Raw genomic sequence first — 26,836 nt, forward strand, 5'->3', positions numbered from 1 at the left:
AGTAGCCAAAAATATTAGCCGTGAGAGCTATACCTCACGGGTTGAATGGGTAGCATTCGTACTAAATAAGTGGAATCACTGAACGTGAAGCACCAAGCAACTAGCCGGTGAAGCTAAAAGCTGCAACCAAAACTGAAAAGTGAAACTGAAACTGCACGGCTGGTATATTACGGAAAATACAAGTGGGGTGGGGGAGGTGGGGGACTGCGTGGGAGTATCACCATAAGTGGCGAGAGAAGATTACGTATAGTTTTCTACTTTGTCACAATTACTTTTTTACCTTTTTTAGTACCTTAAAAGCTTTTGGTTCCTCTTCCTTTGCTACATTTGCTACAAAAACAGAGGAACAAAGAGAAATGATAGAAACTTAGAAAAATGTTTGATATATATGTACTTTCTGACCAGTTGGCATATGGGGTGGTGGTATAATGATCTCCATCCTCATCCACAATGCTCATATATAGCTAGGTCAGGAGTGAGGACTCAAGAGCTGTACCCTTTCAATCCACTTTTTTCTCCTTATTTGTGGTGTCCAAGAATCCATCCTTCTCTACAAATAGGGAGGAAGTTGGGTATGCCACTAGTTTTTTCTGGACCTAGCTGCTCAACCAATGAGGGGTTGGAATGGAAGGACTTTTACAAGCATCCGAATTCTCTACAGTGGCTGAGCTACCTAGAGAGGCATTTGATGGTTGGGAGGACCTGGCAATGTGTGGGGGTACGTGCCTGATTCATCTCAGTGGCTAGATGCCTCTCTGTGAGCAGCCCAACCGTTGGAGGAGATCTAGATCCAAATATCCAAGGGGTTTGGGGCAGAGCTTCTTTAGTGTGCCCAGCTTTTTCCTAAAAAATATTCAGGTTTCACTCTTTTAAATTGTGTTGTGTAACAAATGATAATTGTGAAAATCGATGAATAAAACCAATTATCATTAAGAATTTTTCGTCTTTGGATTATGTGTGATCGTCACCATGGGTATGCAGCTAGATTCCATTGTTTATTCAACCAGTCTAAGTAGTTGTTGCTCCCTTGATGTGGAGATAATCAATCATAAATTTGTGATATTCAAGAGGCCCAAAATTGAAAATTGTTGGAGGGTTGTCCAACCTAAAACCATGAGGCATTATATGGAGAAAGCTCCTCTAGTATACAAAGGTAGCAAGGACCTGAACAAACCCCATTAAAAATTTGTAGGGCTTGAAGCACTAAGGTGTCAGCCCCTTTGGTGTTTATCTTCGTTTCTTGGGTCATGATGAACTGGGGCATCCATGTGTGGGTTTGGGGGTGCAATTCTCAGGGAAACTTTTCAGGGTTTACATGATGGTAATTACAAAAATTTGTATCTCTTTGGCTCCCTTATAAATTGTTGTGATGAGGGGTTATGAGAGTCACTGAGATTTCTTTTTAAACACAACAATGCATGACGAAGAGAACGTGCAACCCTTTTTCCATGGTCAATGAAAACAACTCTCATCTCTCTCTGTGGACTAAGGCATTTTGTCGATTCACGTAAATCTTTACATTGTGATTATATGGTTATTTCTTTCTTCTGTTTCATTGTGTTTTCTATATTTTGAATTGAACTTCGTTTCTACATCAACATCTCAACAACGGTTGGATGATAGAAATATTTCTTGCACGAGTTCATGCTATGTAAGTCACTGTTCTAAGTATCGGTATTGTATATCTATCGATATGTACCAATATCGTTGGAGCTTGATACCGATACAACACTAATACAATTAAAAACTTATTTTTTTTGTTTTTTTAAATATGTAAAGTGACCTTTGGTAAGTGTGTCGATCAGATTTATGGAGGTCATTGCCTTCTGTTTCTTCGGGCTTTAGCCCACTCTTCTCTTTCTTCCCCCTAACAAAATTCTTCCCTTGAAGAGATTAAGACTATTACTTACCAAAAAAAAAAAAAGGACACATGGCCAAATTCTGACCGAAGGGTATCCTTTGCCAGGTGTGATGCAAATAATTTGAGACTTAAACTAAACTACCATACAAATGGAAAATGGAATAAGTATATAAGTGCAATGAGTGGGATTTAGTTTGACCTTAATGGAAAGCTATTTTTTTGAAAGGGAACATGTTTGTTCTGTGAGACCAAAAAACAGAAGTTTAAAGGTTGGCTATGGGTTAGTTTATTCCCTTTGAGACACCTGGTCTGTGATTTCCAGAAAGTGATGAGACCCTCAGCATATCCAAATCATTCTCAACCCAATACCATTGGTCACCTTAGATTCTCTTACAAATCTAGCCATCTTTGACTAAACGATAATTGTATGGGGTGGCTTCAGATTTTCCAGGTCGCTAGAACATGGAAGACAATTGGTTCTACATCATTTCAAAACAAGGACCTCAGAAAAGAGAGAAAACAATCTCGCCACTTCTAACCATAGTTGAAAAATCTAAACTTTTGTCTTGGATGAGTCACCCTAGGTCGAGTTAAAAAAAATTAAAAAAATAGATCTGTTAGAAGTCATGAAGACTTGCTTAAGATTAAAAAATGTTCATATCAGGTTCAAGTCAGTCTGAATTTTTATTGAGTTGGTGTTTTTATTTAAAATCATGTGTAGGTTAAGTTATGTTCAAACTGACTTTACACTAACTAATTTTTCATTCTAATCTAGAAAGATCGATTCACAAGTTCTTTGATTTGGAAACTACTTCTAAATCCCTTCTAGTAAGAACATCATCTGCGGTTGTATTTAAGATATTTTTCATATACCATAAATTTGGTCTAAAACCTTACAATTTTTATTTGTTGTCTTCAATATTAGTCCATTTTTTTCCTTCTCAATTATGAAGCAACCATAGTCCCAAGTCCCTTCTCACTTAGATAAAGAGGAGGAAGATATTAAAACAATGACTAGCCCTAGTCACCAAGTTCTTAAAAATGATGAATTTGAATAAAAAACTCATGGTTTCTCAACTATATAAATTGGACAAATGTTTCTTATGGGGGAGTGCGACTTTATGCATGTACCAGAGATAATAAAAATGTATAAAGAAACATCCGTAAAGATGCCATTTTTTCTCAAATAGGGCGGACTGATCATTTCATTGCCAACCTCTCCAAAAAAAAGGGTTTGGGCGGTGGCCCCTGAGAAAAACCTTTTCCCATCTAAATTTAACATGAAAAAGCTCAGCTTCGTTTGGGTTCTCTTTGGAGGGAGAGGATAGGTAGGAAATTAAAAGGATTTAGATGTTGACAAGACATTTTTAAAAGGTCAAGAAGTTGTGTTTGGCTCAAGAGAAAAGCACCCTAAAAGCTGATATGTCATTGGCTCCCAAGAGATATTGTAATTTAAGTAAAAGAAAAATAATTGTATTCTCCATTGTCACTAAGCCTCGACAATATTGTATCTAGAGTTGGAAAAATTGACTTAGGTATCTCCTATTTAAGCATAGAATGAGGATGAGAGGGGAACAGAGTATCTATCAAAGTCAAAGAAAATGAATGGCAGCATCTCTCTTTAAGTCACTCTAGTGGCTCCTCCTCTTCTTCTTGACACGATTACAGCTAAACCCATCTTCAAAATTCTTTCGAACTTCAAATTTTCACGTTCCCTTAATCTAAATATAATCTAGATAGAGCAACGGTCGCCCCTTCTTCTTTTAGAATTTTCGAATCTTAAATCTTACTCTAAGCTTCAAACCAAAGCTCTCCTTACTCCCTTTCTTCCTCTTATAAAAACCTCATCTCCTAACACCAATACCATCCCCCCCCCCCCCCACACTCTCTCTCTCTCTCTCTCTCTCTCTCTCACACACACACACACACATTAAGGTCGTTTGGTATCATGTCAAGGCCATTGATGCCATTAACTGTTGGGAGAGTTGTAGGTGAAGTAGTGGATACCTTCACACCAAGTGTGAAAATGAATGTTACCTATAACTCCAGCAAGCAAGTCTTTAATGGCCATGAGTTTATGCCTTCTGCCATTATTGCAAGGCCTCGAGTTGAGATAGGAGGGGAGGACATGAGGACTTTCTACACTCTTGTAAGAACTTTCACTAATACTATTTCTCACCATATGCATTATATATATTACTCTTGTGGGCATTAACTCTTTTCTTTTTCCCCCTTGTGTAGATCATGACAGACCCAGATGCTCCAGGCCCTAGTGATCCATACTTAAGAGAGCATCTTCACTGGTTTGTGATATAAACCAAACCCTTTTCTTTTCTTTTCTTTAAGTTTCCTTTAATGGGTATCTCTAATTTTATTATAAACTTACTTGATTTTCAGGATTGTTACAGATATTCCTGGTACCACGTACGCTTCCTTTGGTGGGTCTCTAAACTTTTTTTTTTTTTTTTCTAAATTCCATTTGGGTTTGTGTTCTTTTTCTATATTAATATACGTAATCGTCGAACCACATATATCTTTGTGTGATTATTTGTTAGTAGAAATGTGTTGAACAGGGAAGGACATCATGGAGTATGAGATTCCGAAGCCGATCATCGGTATCCATAGGTATGTATTCATTCTGTTCAAGCAGAAAGGGAGACGAACTGTTCAAGCACCAGCAACAAGAGATCGTTTCAGTACAAGAGAGTTTGCTGAAGCCAATGGTTTAGGTCTTCCAGTTGCTGCAGTTTACTTCAATGCACAGAGAGAAACAGCTGCAAGAAGAAGATAAGGAGGAGATAAGGAGGAGATCAGGAGAATGATATGAAATAAAGCAAGAGAGAGAGAGAGAGAGAGAATAAAGGGCACAAGAGGCTAGGAACGGCGAGTCGGTTTTCATGTCATCACATCATTGACGGCGAGGAGGAGTGGGGTTATGTTATATTGTGGGGGTTAGCCCCAGTTTGGCTTTGTTTGTTTTGATTTGGTTTGGTCATGAGATACTGTAAACGTAGGATGGGATGGGCACTGAACTAATATTAGCTATACCAAGTAGGTTCCTGTTCTCTTCTCTTCTTTTTTTAACTTCTTTAGCTTAATTTTACTGATCAGGATATGTTAGGGTCCAACTCAAAAAACCTTTGCGTCTTTTCCAAGATTTGAATAGACGAGTGGCAGGCCATAGGTCATTGTGTTTGTTACTTTGATGTACTTGGTTTTGGATCTGCTTTTCAATTATTAATTCAATGAAGTCAGTTAAAAATGCTCTAGTACTATGGATCATTATCCTAAACTAGATGGTAAATTGATTATAAACTTGAACCTTGTTTCTACATGACTCGATTAAATCGAGTAGGCATTCGTCATCTATTTTTGTTGTTCAACTCTTTGACAATATGACATGAAAAAACAAAAAAAAACGCTGCCCTCCTCTCTATCTATCTAAGGGATGGAATGGCACAAGCCTTAGTGTCCCTCTAGTCAAGAATTGGGGCCTCACAATCACTAGCCAATATGTTTTTCTCTAATGCCTTTTTGAATTCCTCTTAGACATTTGAATTTGAAACTACATTCCAGGACAGAGAAGGTTTATGAAATTTGGAATTGGGATCGAATCAGTCAATGCTGGTTTGGATCTAAATTGGTCTCAAAAACCCTAGAATTGATCTCTCATATTTGAAAACCTAGTGTTCCATTGAGAAAACTCTAAAATCGATCGAATCAGAATATCCCGAATCAAGATTGATCATAACTAATTTTAATCCAAATTTAGCTGATTCAATCAATCCAATTCTGATTTTTGAAACAGTGGGACTGAGCAAGAACACCACCCATATCCATATGAGAAGAATTCAGTCACTAAGGGTATAATGTCTCCACCATGCAAAACATGGAAATTTCTCCATTATATTTATCTTTGGTCCTATAAAAATTACGGTAGACTAGAAAATACTACCTTTTTTATTGGCTTTACGATACCAATACTAAGATCTTTGGTTTTCAACATAGAAGATCCAAAGATCTTCCATTGAGGCATTAAAGATCTTCCATTGAGGCAAGCAAAGTTATTGGTAGAAAATGCAACCTCTACTTTTGTGATTTCAAAGTCCAACAACCCCTTAATCTATGGGTCTGATGCCCTTGGATCACATGTAATGTGCCTAGACAGGCTGAAAAGCTATTGTGATGTCATTTCCTTGAGACTGGAAAAAACCCTATAGACTTAAAACAGAAAGAAACATGAGAGCCAAATCTGGCTCTATATCTAGGTATATTGCAGAGTTGCCCATTTGTATTGGATCACATGATATCTTTTTATTCCATGAGATCAAATTTGAGATCCTCTAGGTGGCTGACCTTGTATACTCAAGCCATTTTCCTTTTTTGATACAAAGCATATTGAGTGTATGTTCCACAATAGAAAATGCCCTGGGGTTATTCTTAAAGAAAACACTGAAATACAGGATACTAAAACTTACCCCAAAAAAGAAAATAAAAGAAAAAAGAAAAAAGAAATAGAGGGTACTAAAAAAAAACGGTGTACCCAAGTGCATGAAGCGCTCATCACCCCTGGTTTAATGAGGATCATAATATATGCAGTCTTATCCCTATTTCGTAGAGAGGCTATTTTTAATCTTGAACCGATAATCACTAAGCTGCAATGGAGCGATTTAACAAGTGCACAAGGTTCTCGTCGTCGCGTGGTCTAGGTAGGGTTAGAATGCACGTTGCCTTACCCGCACTTTGTAGAGACTCTATTTCCAAACTTGAACCTACTAACACTAAGTTGCAATGGAGCAACTTTATCGTTGTGCCAAGTCCCACTCTCAAATAAAGGATACTATGTAATGCAATTCATGGATGTAGTTCATCATATCGATCATCAGCAATACTGAAATTGATACGTATCAGTTGTAATGGACCGATATTGGATCAGAAGGCATTTTTTACTAGAAGTCTAAGGTTCAAGTCGATTCACCGATATTATAACCCCAAGGGAGTAGAGTTGGCAATTGACATTTGCCTCAGGAAGCATGTGGTTCTGAGTCTGACTTCTCTTATCTTCTTGGGGCCACTCACATGGTGTGTTTAGTGCTATTCACTACTTTCGATGAAAATTGAATGATTATCATTCAACCTCAGTAGAATCGATTCACGCGGTTGTGGGGTTAGTATGGATCGCCCATGGCACTAGTCAAGCCGAAGGCCTGGATATCTATCATTTTATTAAAAAAAAAAAACTGGTATTATTATATCAGTGAAGTATCATGACCAGTAGTAATATGGATCAACTAATACACCCAATCCAATACCAATTCCTAAAACCGTGGTTGCAACGTCATTTAGTCATTGAATCAGAGATATCCAACAGCAAGAATCATCTAATCTTTGTAATATCATTCAAGTGATAAATCAGATAGAATCAAGGAAAATATGGATTTTCCATTGGAGCAAAGGAATACTTTTAAAAAAGCCTCACCTCGATTATGTCCATTTCTAGAATTCCACGCTTATCCATCTAGGTTTTAGTGTTTTACGGTTTTTGGAAACTGAAGTTTTGTTCTGTTTATGAGTTTCGTTTGTTTACTGGGAAATGCCATATTGGAGTGTAGTTTGTGAACCAAATCACCAATAACAAAGCATTAATTCAGGCTCTATGGTGTCTCTCAGGAAAATTGTTTCTTGTTGCTCCACAAGAATCAAAGATCTGTATAAACAAACATCTAAATGTCACCTGAATGATAGGCACTCTTTCTACTTCTCTCAATTTCTCAGGTGTTTGCAACTGGGAAGTCTCAAGGTCATATCTGTGAATTTTTTTTTTTTTTTTTTCTCCTATTTAAATTTGAATTGATCGATGGAATCTTGACATGTGAAGCTAGGCAGTTGGAACTTTGGGGGTGGAGGGGAACTGGGCTGTGATCTCTCCAAGAGTCCCAAGTCTCCACTTATTCTAGACAAGAAGAGCATGTTAAAGCACTGGAAATTTGCCCATTGGGTGGGACCAACCAGCTGATCTCGCAGTTCCGTTTGGTTGCAAGGGAAGTGAGTTGGAATTTTCAAATCTTAAAAATTTTTGTAATCATTATTTAATGTGACTGGATAAACCACTTAAATTCCTTTCTATATTTAGTATTGTTATATTTTAGATGTAATATTTATGGGAAACTTTTTCCCATGCCACCATGCTACAATTTCCCTTTCCCATAGTTTCTTTTTATTATTATTATTTTCACTCTCCTACTCTGAATATATGGATCCGATGTGCATGGACCAGACACTGGTGTATCGTGCAGATTCCTCCCCATATTGACATTGTGGGGAACCCTCACCCTTTATTTACTTTTCAAATCTAATTTTAGATACAGTTTATTTATTTATTTATTCTTAAATCCAAAGAATTTGAATGCATGAAATTTCATAACCAAATATAAATGATTTGATAGTTAGTGACAATCTTTATTTATTTATTTATTTATTTATTTTTGGCATAAATAGTTAGTGATATAATCATGTGTAAGTAAAGAGTATCAAAATTGCATTTTAAGGTTTGAAGAAAATTCTACTTCCCATCCCTTGAATTTCCCTTGCAACCAAATGGAACGGTAGTTGTGGCAAATAGGAAATTCTTTAGGCTTTAAGGTTGTCACCTAAGTTTGCATTTTTGAATTTTAAACCCTTCAGCACATGGATAAAATCTTGTAAAAGTTTCCCTTATCCAAGGCCATCTTCAGCTAGACCAAAGTCATATACATCAAGGAAATAAGAGTACAAAAACTCGAGGGAAAAATGAATAAAAATGTATTACAGATATAACCAAAAAATAACCAATATATCTGACATTCAATTTCATTCAGTTACTGCCTATATACTATGGCATACAAAATCTCATGCCCTTCGTGGCTTCATCAAGATCTTTCTAAAACTCATCCAGCTCTATATCCAGGGAGAGCTGTATGTGGTTGAAGAGCATCTAGACCGAATGACTCTTAACTGTCTAGATCAAAACCAAAACTATTTACTGCACATCTGTTTCTTTCTAACATTCTAGCTTTCTACAGATATGGTTCTTCAATATACAGATCAAGCATTTATCTCTGAATTGCATTGATGCTCCCTGTGGCAGCTTCTTCTGTTCCAGAAAATACTTGAACAACTAGTTTTTCCAAGTCTTGTTCCTTCCATTTTATCCTCCTCAACTGATGTGCCTTGTGTGTCAGCAGGAGATTCCTCTCTTGTTTCTCCTTCCTGGGGTTCAAGAGATGGGCATGGACCATCATCGCATGTGCACAATGGAATCGCAACAGAAGGGAATGGACTGCATGAGACACGGCATAGAAGATCCGAAGAGACTGAGGCAACGCGATTCATGTGGATCTCAGGTCTACAGACTGATGTAGGGGTGTCTGGATCGCATGGGTGGAGCATACATGGGGTACAGAGACCAAGAGATATATGTGCTTTGAGCTCCTTTGCAGGGGAACCAGGCAATTTGACAAATGATATTATGCCATGTCTACACAGTGGGCATGGAATGGATCCTGGTGGACCAACCATTTCAGAAGGGATGTTGCTGGTTGAGCAGAGATAGAGTGCACACCTTACACAGAGCTCATGCCCACAACCTGAAAGATCCATCCACCCACCCCCAAAAAAAAAAAAAAAAAAATGAAGCCTGTATGAAGCCATGAAATGTACTTTATCTATTTCAATCAACATGAGTTATATCATAAATCAGAACCAGAAACCTGAATGAAGCGATGAAATGTTCTAGGAATTCCAGGGGAAACAAAAATGATGTACAACAGACATCAGAAAAGTCAAAAAATTTGCCATTACTCTAAATCGTAAAAAGGATGATCTTATCAGAAGTGTCCAAGAAGAACCAAAGTGACTTTCATTCCATTTTAACAATTTTTGTGCTAATAAAAGTTATTTTTGTCTTCCTCTCTTTCTAGTTGTTCAGCGGAAAGGGGGCTTCAACATGTTCAGCCACCACCATCTCCTTATTTTCTATGCACCAAGCGCTTTTGCTGTCAAATACAAGCATCTATCATGATCACACTTTCCTTTGGAGAATTTAGAACATCCTATTCATTCAGACTTTCCCCTTTACTACAGATACTTAATAGATAATCTACAGCCCAGCTGGCTGAACCAATTAACTTGTTACCTAGTAGTCCATAAAATGGGTTGGTCAACCCCTGACTTTTCATTCAACTTTTTGACTGGTCAACTACATAACCACCAAGGTATTTAGCCGAAGCTTTGCCCTGGGGCACACCTCAAAACTTACAACCTTGGCACATTCGAAAACAATGTCACACAAACACTGTACAAAAGCTCTAGTGGTGGTTCTAAAAATGTGTCCGACACTATTAAGAAGAAGGGTTAACACACTGGCAGTGGGGTTATATTGTCCCCCTTTTCAGCTACAGCTAAGGGGTGTTCTTCTTTCCCTTAGCAGCTGCATCACACTGTAATACATTCTAAATATTTGCTCCTTTGTTGCTCAATATGACTTCTCTGTTCGCCCATGTACTATTTGACACTTCCGAGGAGGTGTATCTAGAAGATAAAGCACATTCCTTCAGGTGATAACTGTGTTTCCATAAAATCAACACCAGAAATGGAACTCCCTTGATGAGTTTTGTGGGAGAATTAATGCAGGAACCTAAAAGATCCTCGGGCACAATTAATGAGCCGGTACTGTCCATTTGTTGGCCCACAGCAGCTCGTCAAAGAACTACTGCATGGGTGAACTTTATGTACCGCATATAAGTGATTGGTGGGGTGCAACTCCTTTAAAACAGTGCTTGAGACTAAATTTTTTCTAATTTGATTTCAAGATTTCAAGTTTAGAAAGTCTTTCTGGTTTAGAGTTGTTTCATAACTTCTTTAGTTTTTAATTCTTCTTCTTTTGGAAAATCAAAAGCAGGCGGCATTTCTCCAGAATTTTCTACCTCCTTGAAAATGGTTCCCTACATGAAATTTGGTGTGGCTACAATATGTTTGGAATTGTCAGTTGTTTTCCTGGCCTAGACCTAAAGATTCAAAACCCCAACTGATGAAGTGCAAACAGACTTTAAACAGCACCATGATGGGTCCTTAAGTTCTTTTATTTCAGCCTGGTTTGGGCCTATACATGTTAAGCCATTAAGCCCATATCAGGCCCATTTACTTAAGTCATCACTTAAGTAGTATTTTCTGTTTTATTTTCCATCCATGTTAAGAGTTTCTATATCTTGTAATAAAAGAGAAGGGGGAGAATGCTCTCACGATTTAGGAAGAAGTTATTTTTGCTCTATGAGTGGTGAACTGTGGTGAATCAGTCACAACCAAGGTGGCTACACCTTGGAGGGAGGGTGGTGATGCCCAACCGCAGGCCATAGGTGGTGATACATATTGGTCATATCCTTCTCTTCTTTTCCCTTATTCTCTTGTGTTTTTTCTGTCATTCACTGTTCCAGTAATATTCCAGCAGCTAGAGTTCTTACCACGGGCATCTTCTAAACCTAAACCTTGTGTTCGTTGGATGGCTGGTTATTGAGTTATGTTGGTTTCTTCGACTTTCTAATTTGCTGTTTTTGTGACTTTCTATTTTCTGTCCATGTCAGTTTCGCACCATCCGACTGCAAGCTTCCTTCAATATTTTTACCACTTAATAACCCCCCATAGGCCCTCTAGAATATATTAATTTCAAATTCATCTTTTGAAAGTTTTGACCACTCTAAGGGCCGTTTGATTTTGTTTCTGCTGTTTCTGTGTCTAGAAACAGCAGAAACGGTAACTATGCTAAGAAACGATTTTTGAAATTACAAAAAGGTATTTGATTTTCTGTTTCTCGAAACATTTTCAACAGTGTAGTCAGGTCCAAGACACAAGTGAAGGCACAACGTTGTAGGTATGCAACTCACGAGTGAAGGCAGTCGTTGGAGTTGCAAGTATGCTTCGTGGAGATGAGCTTCAGAAGGATGAAGGCAATCCAAAACTGTGACCTTCGTACAACCAGATTGGAATTGCCGCATCTGGATAGCGAGAAGTTTCAACAATAGGTTAGGGTTGGGGAGGGTCGAGTGAAATATCGGATTTTTCACAAATTTTGTCCCTCCCACTTGTTTCCAGAAACAGAAAAACAAGTTTGACTTGTTTCTCCATTCCTATTTCTAGAAACAGAAATAGGCATAAATTTCTATTTCTGTTTCCAAAAACAAGTGAAATGAAACAGAAAAATCAAATGGTCTTTGGGGTGTTTTCCCATTTTTGAATACAGAAAAAGGGAAAAACACGTTTCAAGAAACAAAATCAAACGGGCCCTAAGTTTTTGCTGTGTTCTAGGTTCACTGTGATTATGTTTTATGAAGGTTTGTTAGGCACCGTTTGATAACGTTTCTTCTGTTTCTGTGTCTAGAAACAGCAGAAACGACTTTTCACATTCCTGGAAAGAAAAACATATTTTTTTGTTTTTGATAAACCCGTTTCTCGAAACGTTTTTTGCAAACATAATGGCACTAAAAACCCTAATAGCACCATCAGATGCCCGAACCTCTTTTTAGGTTTAAATAATGGCACTAAACCTGTTTTTGGGATGCAATCGCCTACCATACCTCATCATTTAACAACTTGCTAGATCTTCAGGCAAAACTGGAATGCAATCGCAGCAATCCAAATCTTGGATTGATCTATTTCCTAGACATTTATTCTGCTTAAATGTTGGATTCTTGTTTTTCTTTCTAAGATTTTGAATTCAACAATTTGCATTTTCCTTCAGATTTTGTTTCTTTATCATGATTATTTTCTACTCTGAAACTTAAAATGCTTTACACAACAGCTCATGACTCCTTAATTTCTTTTAATTTTCCCTTCATTAGACTTTTGCTTCAATCATGGCCATGTGGTCTTAGGCTCTCTTAGGTATAGTTCATATTTCTAGTTATAATTTATTGGACACTTCTCTTTTTACAGGTGTTTGGTACAATATCTGGCTTTTATTTCTAGTTAATATGAATTGAAAAGACCCTGTTGACCTGCCAAAGTACATGCTTGGAGATTTTCAAACATGTTGCCAAGGTAATCTTCAGCATTTACTATTTTTTTTTCATTCGAAGTACTTGTTAAGCATATATGGGGTATAGAAGATAGACAAACTTAATACATTTCCCATGGTTCAAGAAAATCTTTCATAGTTTGCTATCAGAAGTAAAAACAAACTACAAGAACCTAAACACCATCCTTCAGAGCCTATAACCAGATACCCTAACAAGTTCTGCATCAGAATGATGTGAACTCAGGGATGATTCAAATAGTGGAGATCATGCAGCTGAGATGGCTAACTTAAGTGATTGTGAGCAATCTAGACCATCTTTGAGGTCATACTCCAGTTAGTCACATTTAGCCACCATCACTTCAGGAAGATCTTTTATTAGAATACATTATTCGTCTCAATTTGTTTATGGTATACCAAATATTATAACTAATTGATTGCTTCCTCTTCCCTGTTTATTTATTTACTGCTCTGGTGTACTTAGACAACCTGATATTGCACCATTGAGCCAAACAATGAGAATAGATTCATTTTTTTGTTCTTGATCTTCAGGCTTACAATTTCAGTCAGAAAACCTCAGCTAGTACAACAACAACAACAACAACAACAACAACAACAACAACAACAACAACAACAACAACGAACTCAACCTTATCCCAACTTAATGGGGTCGGCTACATGGAACATGCAAAAAAAAAAAAAAAAAAAGAGAGATGAAAGTAAAAGGAACGAGGCACAATACCAGCATGTCAAGGAAATCTCAGCTAAAAACAGACAGGATAAATGAAAGTAAAAGGAAAGAGGCAGAGTCCAACAAGTCAAGAAAATCTCAACTAAATGGGGTCGGCAATGTGGATCCTTGCCCTCCAATCGATTCTATTAGAGGTCATACTTGGGACAAGACCTATACTAACATGTCATTCCTCAATACTTCTCCCATGGTCATCTCAGGCCTGGCCCTAGCTCTTTTACCTCCTGCAATCAGAATCAGGTCATTCCTCTGGACTGTTGCATCCGGAGGCCTCTCTGTTAACATGGCCATACCACCTCAAACGACTTTCTCGGAGCTTGTCTTTGATCGGGAAAAAAATATAAACTTTAAATTGATACAGAATTCTCTTCCAGATGAAAGAACCAACGAAGAAGTCCAAGCAGTCCCCAACCTCCCTCTGCCCCCCCCCACCCCCCCTTCCCCACCCCCACCCCCACCCCCAAAAAAGAAAAAGTATTTTATTATTAGTAATTTTGTTTAGACATTCCGAGCAGTTTATCAACCTTGTAGAGGGTGATCATATGGATGTGGTTATAATAAAAAAATCAATTATTACAGTAGAAAAGAAAGGGAACACTTAAAAAAATGGAAATTAATTAAAGATATGTCACTTGAAATGTTTAGAAAAGGAAAGAAGCGGACCTTCAGCAGCTACGCTACATGCTCTCTCCAGGCAGACAGCACAAGTATCATTTTCATCAGAAGATGTGGCTGAAGATTGCAACCCGCATTCTCTGCAGAGAAGCATCATGAGCTTAATCACATCGTACAAAGTTCCTTCAAATTTGCTTCTAAAACAACAGCAGATTTGGTACATAAACTACCATCATTCAATGTATTCAAGAGTGAATAAGTATTGGGTTTGTAATAGAAAACTGAAGAAGCATTTTAATTCAATAAACGACATTTTAAAATAGAATGCAATAAATTCTTGTGAAGTACTGAATATAAAAGAAAAAAAACGAAATACTAACCTGAGTATTTGGAATTCATTTTTTGAGAACTGAACATCTATTATTTTTTAATTTCATTTCGCCATTCAATCAGACAAACAGGGTAATTGGTTGAGTTAACAGGGAAGCAAGTTGTCGTTGATTCCAAATCCTGTCTTTGGTATCAAACGGTGAAGGGCAAAGGAACAAAATCTCTCTGCAAGGAGAACACTTGATCTCAAGCAGTGGTTCTTGTAATTCCTTGGAACAATGACAAGAAAAGTATGATGCTGGGATAGGACTTCTTTTGGTCAAAGTATTGTGGTAGCAGGATATGAACATAAAGGGATGTGGATTCCACATCATAGTGGACTCTCTGATGCAGATAAGTCAGCAAAAGTGAGCTTATTTTAGTGGAAATAAGCTTTGGGTTGGGTTCTACACAGATTGGGCCTTTGGTCCAATGGGTATTCATTGTAATGGGCCTAAAATATGGGTTTTCATTTTATACTTGAATTTTCTTCATAAGCTACTTGCTAGTCTCTCCGTGAAAAGATTCTATTTTGGTACTGTTTTAGTTCTCTAAACCACTATTACATTACTCTCCTACCATTGGAATGGGCTCCGCATCCCAAGATGGTAGGAGAGTCCACTTCTCCCAAAGTCATTTTAAGCTTACCCCTTTTTTTTTTTTTTTTTTTTTTTAAGCTCCTTCAATCTAAATCAAATCATCCCTCCATACTAGAACAATTGAACACCTTTGTTGCAGATGTCCATGCCACCTCAAACGACTTTCTTGCAACTTATCATGTATCGGACCTATTCCTAAATTAGCTCCAATTTGTTCATTCCTTATTTTATATTTTAATTTTTTGTGCAATAGCCTTCACTATCCTTATTAAACATACCATATAGCTACACACTATTGGCTTGGCATGTAGATGCCAATATAGGTAGGTAGCGTGTATGCCTCTCTTCCATCATTTTATTAGATATCGTTTTTTTAATTACATAATTTTTCAACTGTTACTCAGTTAAGAGAAGATTATTGAGATAAATGGATCTTTAAATAATGGAAACTATGAGAGATTCCAACATCATATAAAAACTGAATCTACATTCAAGTGTGAAACTTTAGGACATTAAGCTCTCAAATGTTACAGCACCCAAAAGGAGGGGAGTGGTGGGAAGCAAGTCACTCAAAACAATTCTTTTGAAAATGAGTGTTTTTAAGCAGTTAAAAGGACAACAACACATATCGAGAATCAAAACATGCTGAAGCACTAACTCCTCTTCTCAAAGAAGAAAACATTTAGAGCTCCAACCATGATTTCTTGAGGTTGACATGTTGGACACTTCGGACAAATGGCATTATAATTGTAATACTGCTATTTATAGTATGCATCAAACTAGGATACACTTGCATTTTTTTCTTATAAATTACACTGTTTTTATTTAATGCTGACAAGTTCTATATCTTTCAAAAGTTTTCAAAGTTCTAAAAGTTTGAATAAGATCACTAAGACTTTATGTTTTCAAAGGATTTAAATTATTTATTCTATGTAAACATTGAGTGTATAGATTGTAATCAACTCCCCTATTTCTCTTATACACCATTTTGAAATTTTGAGGTGGGAAAAAGATATAATACCTTGCAATATTAAGCACACTCATGAGAGGCAGAGACAGATAATTGGAAGGAGGAAATGTTGGTACTATCAACTCAGAATTGGGGGCCAAAAGTGGTTCAAGCCAATCACGACCCCATATTCTTGCAACATCAAGTGGCAACCACCTGATAGAAAACAAAAATTCTCATTAAGGGCGGGCACATTACAAAAAGAGAAGAGGTAAGATATGCAGCTTAAGACAACCCACTAGACGTAGATACGGTCAAAGACATGTTACCCGTTGCAGTTCAGCGTCAACCGGCTAGCCCCTCTTGAAAGAAGGATCTGAGGGGAAGGAAACAGAGCATAAATAAATGTTTTCAAAATCACAAGGATGGAAGATTGGATCCAGAAAATGCCAGTGTAAAGAATAATTCTCACCTGACAGCATTTTAGGTTTCCTCCACAAGCAGCGTAATGCAATGGAGTGCTTCCAGCTCCTACAAAGAATTCAATGCAATAAGATAATAGAAAACAAGATCAACCAATTAAGGAAAAATTCAAACAGAAACAACAACGTACCTATTAAATCCATGGAAGTTCCGTAATGAAATGTCACAGCAGAGAAATTCACATTAATGTCAAGTAGGAGCTGTACACAATCAGAATATCCATTCAGGGCAGCCATATGAAGGGCAGTAATACCACCATCTGCAGCCTTATTGACAAACTTGGAAAGTGCGCTGCATTGAACAAATATAAATTTTTTAGAATGATAGTAGGAGACGATGAAAAAAATGGGAAAGAACATAGAATTAGGTCAATCATTATGAGTCTGAATAAAAAGGTGTAAGATTCTATAGGAAATGTAATCTCTAAATTGGGCACAAAAAAAAAAAAAGTTTACTGTAGCAGTTTATGAGACAAAGAAAAGTAAAGTTGGAAGGGTCATCCAGCCTAGTTAGGAGTTTTGCATCTGAAACATACTTTCATGAATTAGCAATTTAGTATAGGAAAGAAATATATTGGAAACAAACCACATACGATTGGTCACATTTGGTCCTCAAATTCGAACCATCCCCCTTATCGCCATTGGTCTGACCACTGATAACTTCATATGGAACACTGGGGATGAAATCGGCCACCAGGAGTCTTATACATCTAACATGCCCATTTACAGCTGCAAAATGGAGTGCTGTCCTACCGCTGAGGTAGTCTGCTCTTGTAACCTGAATAAATGAATGAATATTTGTGGAAAAAATAAATCATTTTTTTTTAATCAAAAAGAAATATAGAGGATTGGTGAGGGGACTAAGCAAGAAGTAAAGCAAAAAGAAGGCTCACATTGCTTCTGAACAGCAGAAGGGTCTGCACAACTTCCCAGTGCCCGTACCGGCACGCCTGCATCAATGCAGTCTTTGACACCACCACATCAACAAAAAAACCACTCAGTTACTAGATCCAACAAGGATGGATCAATAAATTTCTCATTTGAACTACAATTTGATAAAGTATCAGACAGGGTTTGGCAAATTAGTGATCAGCGAAATAAATCAATGGGAAGGAGTGTGGATGAGAGTAAGCTTTTAGAAGATCACAAGCGAAATGGAAACAAAGGCAAAAGGAGAGAAGTAGATAACGAGAAAATCCCAAGATACCTGGCCGCAGTAATTCCTGGCATTGACATCGGCACCATTGTCAAGCAACAACGCAACAATCTAGAGAAATTACAAATGAACCCATCAGAGATAAGAACAAGTAAATTGGAAGGATATAACAACAAAATGATCAAGATGATGATGAAGAAGATAAGGAGAAGAAGGTAGTAAGGAGTAGAAAGTACCTCGTTGTGGCCTTTAGCAGCGGCGAAATGGAGAGGGGAATTAAGGCCGCCAAAGGTGGAGTACTTGGCAAGGCAAGGATTGAACTCCAGCAGCATCTTGGCTTCCACCAAGTCCCCATCTCTTGCTGCCGACACCAATCTCTCCCCAGACGCAGAGCATCCAAACGAATTCCCCATTCTCAAATTCTCTTCTCAACTATCTTACACTATCAGTAATTTCCTCTTCCTCTACCTCTCTCTTCTCCGTCTCTCCTCACCTCACTTCTCGAAGGAGGGAGGGAGAGAAAAGTTCCAAAAAGAAGGAAGAGTAAGAAAGATAAAAGAGGAAGGAAATTAGGTCAACCTCAGTAGAGAACCCAGTTCATTACAGTTACTGAAAAGAAAGGGAAACCCAAGAAAATCCTAAGAAACCCATCTACTTAACAACAAAGATGAATCGGATAACTACGCAGAGAGAAAGAAAGTTAGGAGAAGGGGAGAACTGATGTAACAAATAGTGGATTTCCCGTTCAGCCATTTTCCTCCTTTCTGCAGAAAAAGAAAAATTGTTTGATTGAGATAGTCGTCGGCTTCTCTTTGGGGTTTGGATGGTAGTAAGTTGTATCATCCAATTGATGTCATTTTTTTTTCAATCTTTTCTTCTGTCATCTCCTCTGTTCTGTAGTGTTCTTCAAAGAATAGTATATAAAGAGGAAGAGATACGCGGAAAGGAAAAGCAAAGAACATAGAAAAGAGAAAGAAATGGTAATGAAAAGGAAGTGGAAGTATATTTATACAGTGAAATTGATACAGAATGTGGGAAATCTTTAAACCTAAATCCGAGAAAACCCACCAGCTTTAGGTAGAGGATGATGAGACTTGACTCTTAGAGTCTTTCAGATGGCTACACTCCTGGCTTTTTAGGTTTTTGATTGGTTCGGTTTCCTCACTTCTCTCTCTCTCTCTCTCTCTCTCTCTCTCCCCCCTCTTCGTTCCTCTCGCTAGTGTCGTGAGTCATGGCCCATGAGTCATGAGTCTCATATTTGGATTCTGGTCGGACAGGGGGTCTTGTCGCATGTTGTATTTTACTATATTGCCCTTCCTTTTCCATTATTAGAGATCCTATTTCTGGACCCGTGATTGCCCGAACTTTTTATAATCACACTCTCTCAGTCTCTCTCTCTTTCGTATTTAGGATTGGGGTTTTGGCAGTGGTTACTTTGAGGCCACGTCTCCACCACCCTCTAATTATTCCATTTCTTTTACCTTTAATTTTTTTTTTTTTTTTGGTAAGGTTTTCTTTTTCCTTTAATTGAGGGGCACCGAATTGACAATCACCCTCCTCCATGAGAGGGATTAAAAAAATAACAAGCGTTGTTCGTGCGACACGTGGATTTTTGGGTGAGGAGAGTTTCATTTTTCACCTTGACCCATACCAGACTCGCTTATTCACCTCTGTTTTTTCAACCTCATTCCTCTATCCTATTTGTTCTGATTAACCCATGGTTTTAGTGCATGAAACGGGTGTCGTTTATCTCCAATATTATTATGATATCGGAAGGAATCGATTGAATCATCCATATTGGATAGAAAAACCTCTACTTTTCATTAAAATATATATATATATATATATATATATTTTTTTTTTCTTTTATTTTAAATTTTTTTTACCCTTGATTTGTACTAGGGGTGTCAAAGGGGTGGTCCAGCTCGGTTTCGGTCATGGTTGAGTCGGTTTTGGTGTGAGAAGGCCGATATCGAAACCGAACCAATAAGGAAATTCTGATTTTGGTTTGATTTCGATTTCAATGCGGTTTGGTTTCTGTTTGTCTTCAACTTCTTAAATCGATTTGTTATTGGATTGGTTTCGATTTTTGGTCCAATTTGGATTTGACTTTCCATACAAATGTATACAAAACTATATAAAATTTAGTTTTTCTAATGAATTTTGGAGTGTTTCTGTTTCTTACCGGTTTGGTTTCGATTTTGGTTCTGATTTTGAGCCGATTTTGGTTTGGTTTTAGGTTCATCCGATTTCTAGTGCGGTTTGGTTTGGTTTTGGGTTGCAATACTCCAAATCGAAACCGAACCAATAAGGCTTTGGTATGATTTGATTTGAGCTATTATCGATTCAGTCCGACCGGTTTTACTGATTCGATTTAAGGTTTGACACCCCTAATTTGTACCATTTAATTGATACGGTATCACTCAGATATCAAGATTGAAGAGTACTATCCAATATCAATACTTAGAATCATAGTTTTACTTGATTATAGAAATGCACAGATAGCTTCAACTACTACAGTAATCCACGACGGATTTACAAACATGATTTTGATTTAGTGCACGGTATCAGAATGGATATCATCCATCCCCTAAACCAATATAATATTGGAAGGGATTGATATTGAATTACCCTTGTCGATAAAAATACCCTTGATTTTTTTATATTAGAATTTTACCTTTTTACCATTTTACCTTTAATTCGTACTTTTTAACTGATGCAGCATTGACCAGGTATCAGAATCGAAAACCTGCCAAATCTATTGCCTAGTATGACCGGTCTGATATCAACGCTTGAACCATGGTGACAAAATCCAACCTCAGAACACGGAAAAGTGGGAGAAACTTTGCCAATGAGAGCTTTGGCATTCATGATTAACCACTGAAGTAAAGAGAGCTCGGTGCCAAGTCTCTCTCCCCTTGGTTTCCTTAACAAATACATGGACATGAAATGGATGTTTCCTCTCTCTCTCTCTCTCTCTCTCTCTCTCTCTCTCTCTCTCTCTCTCTCTCTCTATGACATGAAATAGATGTTCTTTCTTCGCTAAAAAAATGTTTCCCTTACTCTTTTTTTTTTTTTTCCTCTCTTGTTTTTTCACAATTTTATAGGGAAAAAGTAAAAATATCTAAATATAGAATTCTTACAATAAAAATATATAGTAAATAACTACAGAATTAGTGCCTTAATATATTAAGGATAAGATACTTATTAAAAAAAAAAAAAAAAACTAAATATAGAATTGGCATAGTAATATAATAAGGATAAATTATTTAAAATCAGTGGGATCCAAATTTTGTAGCCAAATAAACTCCAAAGTCTCACACTCTCACCTAAGCGTCAAGTTTTAGTTGAAACATAGCTCACTAAGATGCAAAATATAGCTAAAAAATGTAAGTACTAAGAGTGTGTGGGCATACATTTTTTTGGCTAAACGTGTGGATATACATGGATGATTAAATAAAATGATGCTAATACATGGAAATGTATTAAATTTGGGTTTTTCCAATCAAGGACTTATCCAATGGTCAATATCGGCACATCATTCTATCATGTGATTACAATTGGTGGACCAGATCAGCCGTCTCAAGCAGTTTTTTTCCGTAATAATATACGCTATATAAAAAGGGAAAAGGTAGTACATCGCAGCTATACCCAAATCTGTATCTCTCTCTCCTTCTCCCTTTTAAAAGTCCCCTATGCCTCTCCTATTGGTTGAGCCGCTAACTCCAGAAAAACTGGCACCATACCAAGCCTTTCCCCATAAAAAAATATTTTTCCCATTTTGGGCAGAAGTACCTAATGTTGGCTAAGTTCATATCCACTGGTTGCATAGAATGGGCAACTGAGTTGCTCGATCAATTAGCCATTCCCTTGTTTTTTCGTCGCATTCCCAATGTTAGTTGCTACTACTACACCCTTCCAACATTGACCGTCCTCTTGAAATGCCATCATAGTAGCCTATGGATCCTCGTAGAGAATGACCAAAAGAAATCTGGCTGCATAGACGATCAAAATATCCTATTTTTAGGCCTTAATTATTTTGTTTCTTAAAGCCTAATATTAATGGAAGGGCACAATGTATGGCTGCATATTTAGGCAGTCACCAAACTCCCACAACATTAGTTTTCAATTCAATAGGATGTGTTTGAACGATATGGTCTATTTGGCATTTTGTCCTTTTTCTTCTTCCTCTTATCTCACAGTAAATGGTGAGGGGGTGTGCAAAACGGTTTGGCACACTGTCCGTGTGACTAAGGATGTGAATTTGAAATAGAAGAAGAAGAATTCAGTCGTTTACATTGAAACCGTAAAACAGTTTAGTAAATGGTTCGGTTCTGATTTCAAATTTCAGGCCAATTAGTTAAACGGGTCGAAACCGAACAGAGTCGTTTAACCTTTTGGTTTCAAATCGAATTGAAACCTTAAAAATCGAACCATTTAAACCATCAAAACCGATCCGATTAACCCGTTTAATGAATAAATAAGGCAGGGGCAGAATTGGTACATCATTTCCAAAAAATAAAAGCCCTAAAGTAAAAACTATTGGGATTTTGAAGCTTTGATATGCTTGCGTGATTGGATGTACGATGTGAATTTTGGAGGTAATATTTTTTCTTTTAACCTCGTATAAAATTCTTTGGACATTAGTTTCATATTCTAAGGCACTGTTTGACAACAATTCTGTCATTTGTGTGTCTAGAAATGGCAGAAACATAAATTCACATTTCTAGGAACAGAAACGGATTTTTGGATGTTTGATAAACTTGTTTCTCGATTAAATAAAAAAAATAAAAAAAAAGGCGACAGATTTGCAAGAAAAGATGAAAAGAAGCAAATTGTCTTGTACCATTTCCTTCCTCAATGAGGTCAAATAAACTCATTGCAACACCAGAATTCAAAGGCAACACCAAAAATCCAGAATTAACATTTACATCAAAGGCAACACCATAATTAAAATTTACATCAAAAATTCGTCACAGATAATAACTAGAGTTCACCATATAGATCCATTACTCATAAGGAATAATCAGAATTTACATTGCCTTGCATCTGTATACCAGCAATATGGTCTTTCAAGAGAAAAGAGAAGACGAATAGTGACAGCAAAGTGGAGAAGAGACGGGATTGTTGAAGAGGGTTTGCTATTTGGATTCCAGAAAACGATTTCTTGCATCCACAAACCTTAAGATTTCAGAAATTTTGGAGAAATCATCCCAAAAGGGGGGAATAAACAAACCCTAAACCTGGGGTAACATACCTTAGCGCAGATGTGGGAAGAAGGAAACCTGCACCTCACTTGGCTCGTCGAAGTTGCTCAAGTTGAAGGAGAAATACCACAACGGCTTCAGCGATGGCGTCCTTGGAATCGTTTTGGAAGGTCTGCAGCAGACTCCTCGTCGTGAGATCTGACCTCATTAGTGGTGGAGGTCATGAGGAGATGAGCCAGGTCAGAGTGAAAGGGGAGGAGGAAGATGCCTAACGGTCAAAGCTACTATTGCAGCTTTTCAGAGGCGGAGGTGGAGATCGCAGAGGGGCATGTGGGAGGTGGAGAAGCGACAGACAGAGGTGGTGGTGGAGATTGTAGAGGCAGAGGTGGTGGTTGACCTTGAGAAGAGAAGTGTGAGACATGTGGATTCTTTTTTATTGGGCACAAAGCTAAAATTGTGGCTTTCACTTATTTCCATAAGCAACGAAATGAGGATCTGCGCTATTTCTTGGAACATAAATAGACAGAAATTTTGATTTCTAATTCTAAAAACAGGTGAAACGAAACACTTCTACTAAACACTTTTTACACCGTTTCTCCGTTTATAGAAACAGGAAACGTAAAAACGCGTTTCTGGGAAAGTTATCAAACGGTGCCTAAGTAATTGTATATAGCTGAGACGGATGAAGATAAATTATTGGGTAATTTACAACGCCACCCCCTGGAGAATGCCAATATTATAAGGACACCCCCTCTCTTTCACCAAATTGGACTCGGACCCCCTGCCGTCAGTCAACATTACAGAATATACCAAGAATGTTGATATCAGCAGTTCATATTTTTTTAAAATACCATTTTACCCTTAAAAATAGGGGAGTGCTGAAATTGCCCTTAAAGATTTTATTCCCAAAATCGATTGAAGAAGAAAACCTAACTCACAACCTAACTTTGAGCAGTGAATCAATAAAGTATGGAGACAAGCAACCCTTAGAGCATGGATTGAACCAATTGGAGGGGACGAAGAGTACTTTCAATTCTTCAAAAGGCTAGAAGAGCGGAACAGAGAAACATCAGGAAAAAAAAAGGGAGAAAAATCAGAGAAAGAAAAGAAACTCAGCTCTACTTTCAGCTGAACCGGGACGAAGCACAGAGAAAAAACATAGAAAAAAAAAAAAAAAAAAAAAACTTCAGCCGAACCTGGTGGAAAAACAGAGAGAGAGAGAGAACGCAAAACACAGAGAAAAAACATAGAAAAAAAAAACATAGAAAAAAAAAAAAACTTCAGCCGAACCTGGTGGAGAGAGAGAGAGAGAGAGAGAGAAAACCTTAGCACGGCAAAACTCTCCGACGACTGTCCTGTTTATCTTGGCTGGAACTCATCTGAACCTTTGGTAGAGGAGAGAAGGAGAATGAAATGATAAAAAAGTAAAGAGGGGTATTTTGGGATAATGAAAATGGGTAACTTACCAGTGTTTTACTCATAAGGGCAAAAACGTCATTTCAAAGCATTTTGTAACACTGACTGACGGCAGGGGGTCTGAGTCCAATTTGGTGAAAGAGAGGGGGTGTCCCTATAATATTGGCATTCTCCAGGGGGTGGCGTTGTAAATTACCCTAAATTATTTGAAGACTTGGAAGATGTGTTTTCAGAGCCTTCTACTCCTACTTTAGCATCATCCACCACTACTACTGGTGTTCATTAGTATTTAGTAGTTTTGTTTGCATTTCACTTTTTCAATGTAATATTTTCTTAATTATTTGGTTGTTTTAACAAAACATAATGGCTTGCATTTCACATTCTCAAGATTGAATCATTTATCACCAAAAGCAAATTTTAGTAAACATGCGAATAAACTCACAAACCGATTGTTAACCGTTTAGAAATCGTATGGAATAAACTGAAACTGAAACCGAAACCGAAACCGTTTAAAACCGTTAAACCGAAATTGTTTACTAAACGGTTGTGGTTTCAAAAAATGTAATCATTTAATAAATGGTGCGGTTTTAGTTTCAACTAAATAAATGTGAACCAAATCGAACCGCTTAAACTGAAACTAAACCAATTAACACCCTTGCGTGTGAGGAACCTTTTTCAATTTTATTATAAGAAAGGAAAAAAAGAAGTCCACGATACCAATATGCAGATTCAAGCACACACGTTTTTCACATTCTACCCATGGACCCATACTCTCTCTACTTATTAAATGCCCCCTTATTGGATGATGCAAAAACCTGCTCCTCCCCTTCATTGGTTGGAAAGTGCACCGCAAGGTCATAATGATCATTCTTGCTTGAAAAAAATCTTACACTGTTAAATGACTCTACGTCATTTTTGCATTAGAAATTTGAGGATGAAATAATAAAAACCGTATGAACCCCTTGAGTTGTGTCAATTTGATATGAATCCAATGTTTAACGAAAGGTTCCATCCATATGAGAGGAGTGCAAAGGGAAAGAACAAAGAATGAGAAAAAATTAAAGTGCTACCTGTCAAATAAAGATGATAGGTTATATATATATAGTATATACCATCCTCCATTGTCTATTACACTTTTTCTCCTTTCTCTAACTATGTGGGTTTTTTTATTATTATTATTTGTTCAGTAAGAATGTGAATTCTCTATTTATAAAACTGTTTTATGCACCCAAATTGGTATGGCATTAGAGATTTTCTATGCCGATGGTATCAGAAACCCCGTCCTATATTATAATATCTAGGGCAAGAGATTGTTGCTAGCCTTGCACCAATGCGAGGACCATTAAAGATGTATACAAAGGCATCAACATGAAGGCTCCGTTTAATTATAATGAAAATTAAAAGAAAAACAAGTAAAATTTTCTAACTTAAAAAATAAAATTTTGTGATCAAACAATTTTCTTTTCCCCTAATATCTATTTGGAGTCACATGGACCCCATAAACATTTTACTTTAAAAAAAAAGAGAAGGCAAACCCAAATACCTAATGGCATGTAAGATACAAAATGCCATTAGATACGTGAGAAGGAAATCTGATATCAAAGGTGGTGGAGGTGGTCTCACAGACAATGACCCAAATGGGTCATATACTCATATTACAAGTCTTTGATTGGTGATGACGTTTATTTATTTACTTCCTAAAATACAATAATAGATTAGGAAAAAGATACGCAACGCAAAGGAGTGGTTATGTGATTTACGTAAATTATGATCACTAATAAACAAAACAAAAGCTTTAAAACCAGCCACGTTCTTGTGGTCAAGAGTCTCAAGACTCAAAGTTTGTTATCCAATCAGTTAAATTCAAAGCATAATGGTCCAAATTTGATTATGTCTAATGGAATCAAAAGTTTAGGGCATGAGATCTACATTCCACTCACTTGTAATGATATTTTTCATACAAAGCCAACGTATGGTGCATGAGAATGGGGTATTGAATGATTTGTAAACAAGAAACCCACATGGTGAATGAAAAAAAATAACATGTATGATATAACTTTCTGATTGATTTAGAGATATGTATTTTCAACCTCATACAATAGGGTATGAGAGTTAATGATGACTCATGAGTCAATCATGCACGGCACATGAGGTGAGATTTTTCCCATTGCCAAACAAACTACCAACTTTTGCATGTTAACAAATGCAAAAGTTTCACCAAGTCAATGGTAAGCAAGTTGGCAATAGACAATAATCAATTGTCAAACTAAGCTTAAAATTCTCATTAAGAGGTGTTAAAAGTTCAAGCACGGGCTGAACCAAATCGAACCCTTATGATTTTGGTTTTGGGTTGGAATTTTATGAAATCAATAGAAACCAAAACCAAA

General features: G+C 37.2%; 2 protein-coding genes across 3 annotated transcripts; one reads left to right on the forward strand and one right to left on the reverse strand.

The window, feature by feature from the left end:
- Positions 1-3,746: 3,746 nt before the first annotated feature.
- Positions 3,747-5,130, forward strand: LOC122082730 (CEN-like protein 1). Its single transcript, XM_042650477.1, has 4 exons — positions 3,747-4,010; positions 4,103-4,164; positions 4,259-4,299; positions 4,435-5,130. Exons 1-4 carry the CDS (start codon positions 3,810-3,812, stop codon positions 4,650-4,652), a joined length of 522 nt encoding a protein of 173 aa, XP_042506411.1. The 5' UTR covers positions 3,747-3,809; the 3' UTR covers positions 4,653-5,130.
- Positions 5,131-8,551: 3,421 nt separating this feature from the next.
- On the reverse strand, positions 8,552-19,039 carry LOC122081913 (E3 ubiquitin-protein ligase XBAT33-like). Of its 2 annotated transcripts, none has more exons than XM_042649316.1 (10): positions 18,063-19,039; positions 17,878-17,937; positions 17,564-17,635; positions 17,264-17,448; positions 16,802-16,962; positions 16,661-16,719; positions 16,518-16,564; positions 16,261-16,404; positions 14,320-14,468; positions 8,552-9,486 (listed from the first exon to the last, which is right to left on the reverse strand). In XM_042649316.1, exons 1-10 carry the CDS (start codon positions 18,237-18,239, stop codon positions 8,945-8,947), a joined length of 1,596 nt encoding a protein of 531 aa, XP_042505250.1. In that variant the 5' UTR covers positions 18,240-19,039; the 3' UTR covers positions 8,552-8,944. The 2 variants fall into 2 exon arrangements, with proteins under 2 accessions (XP_042505250.1, XP_042505251.1); XM_042649317.1 differs by having other exon boundaries at positions 14,320-14,411; positions 18,063-19,037.
- Positions 19,040-26,836: the final 7,797 nt, after the last annotated feature.

Source organism: Macadamia integrifolia, chromosome 6 (genome assembly GCF_013358625.1).
Source record: "Macadamia integrifolia cultivar HAES 741 chromosome 6, SCU_Mint_v3, whole genome shotgun sequence".
Classification (NCBI taxonomy): Eukaryota; Viridiplantae; Streptophyta; class Magnoliopsida; order Proteales; family Proteaceae; genus Macadamia; species Macadamia integrifolia.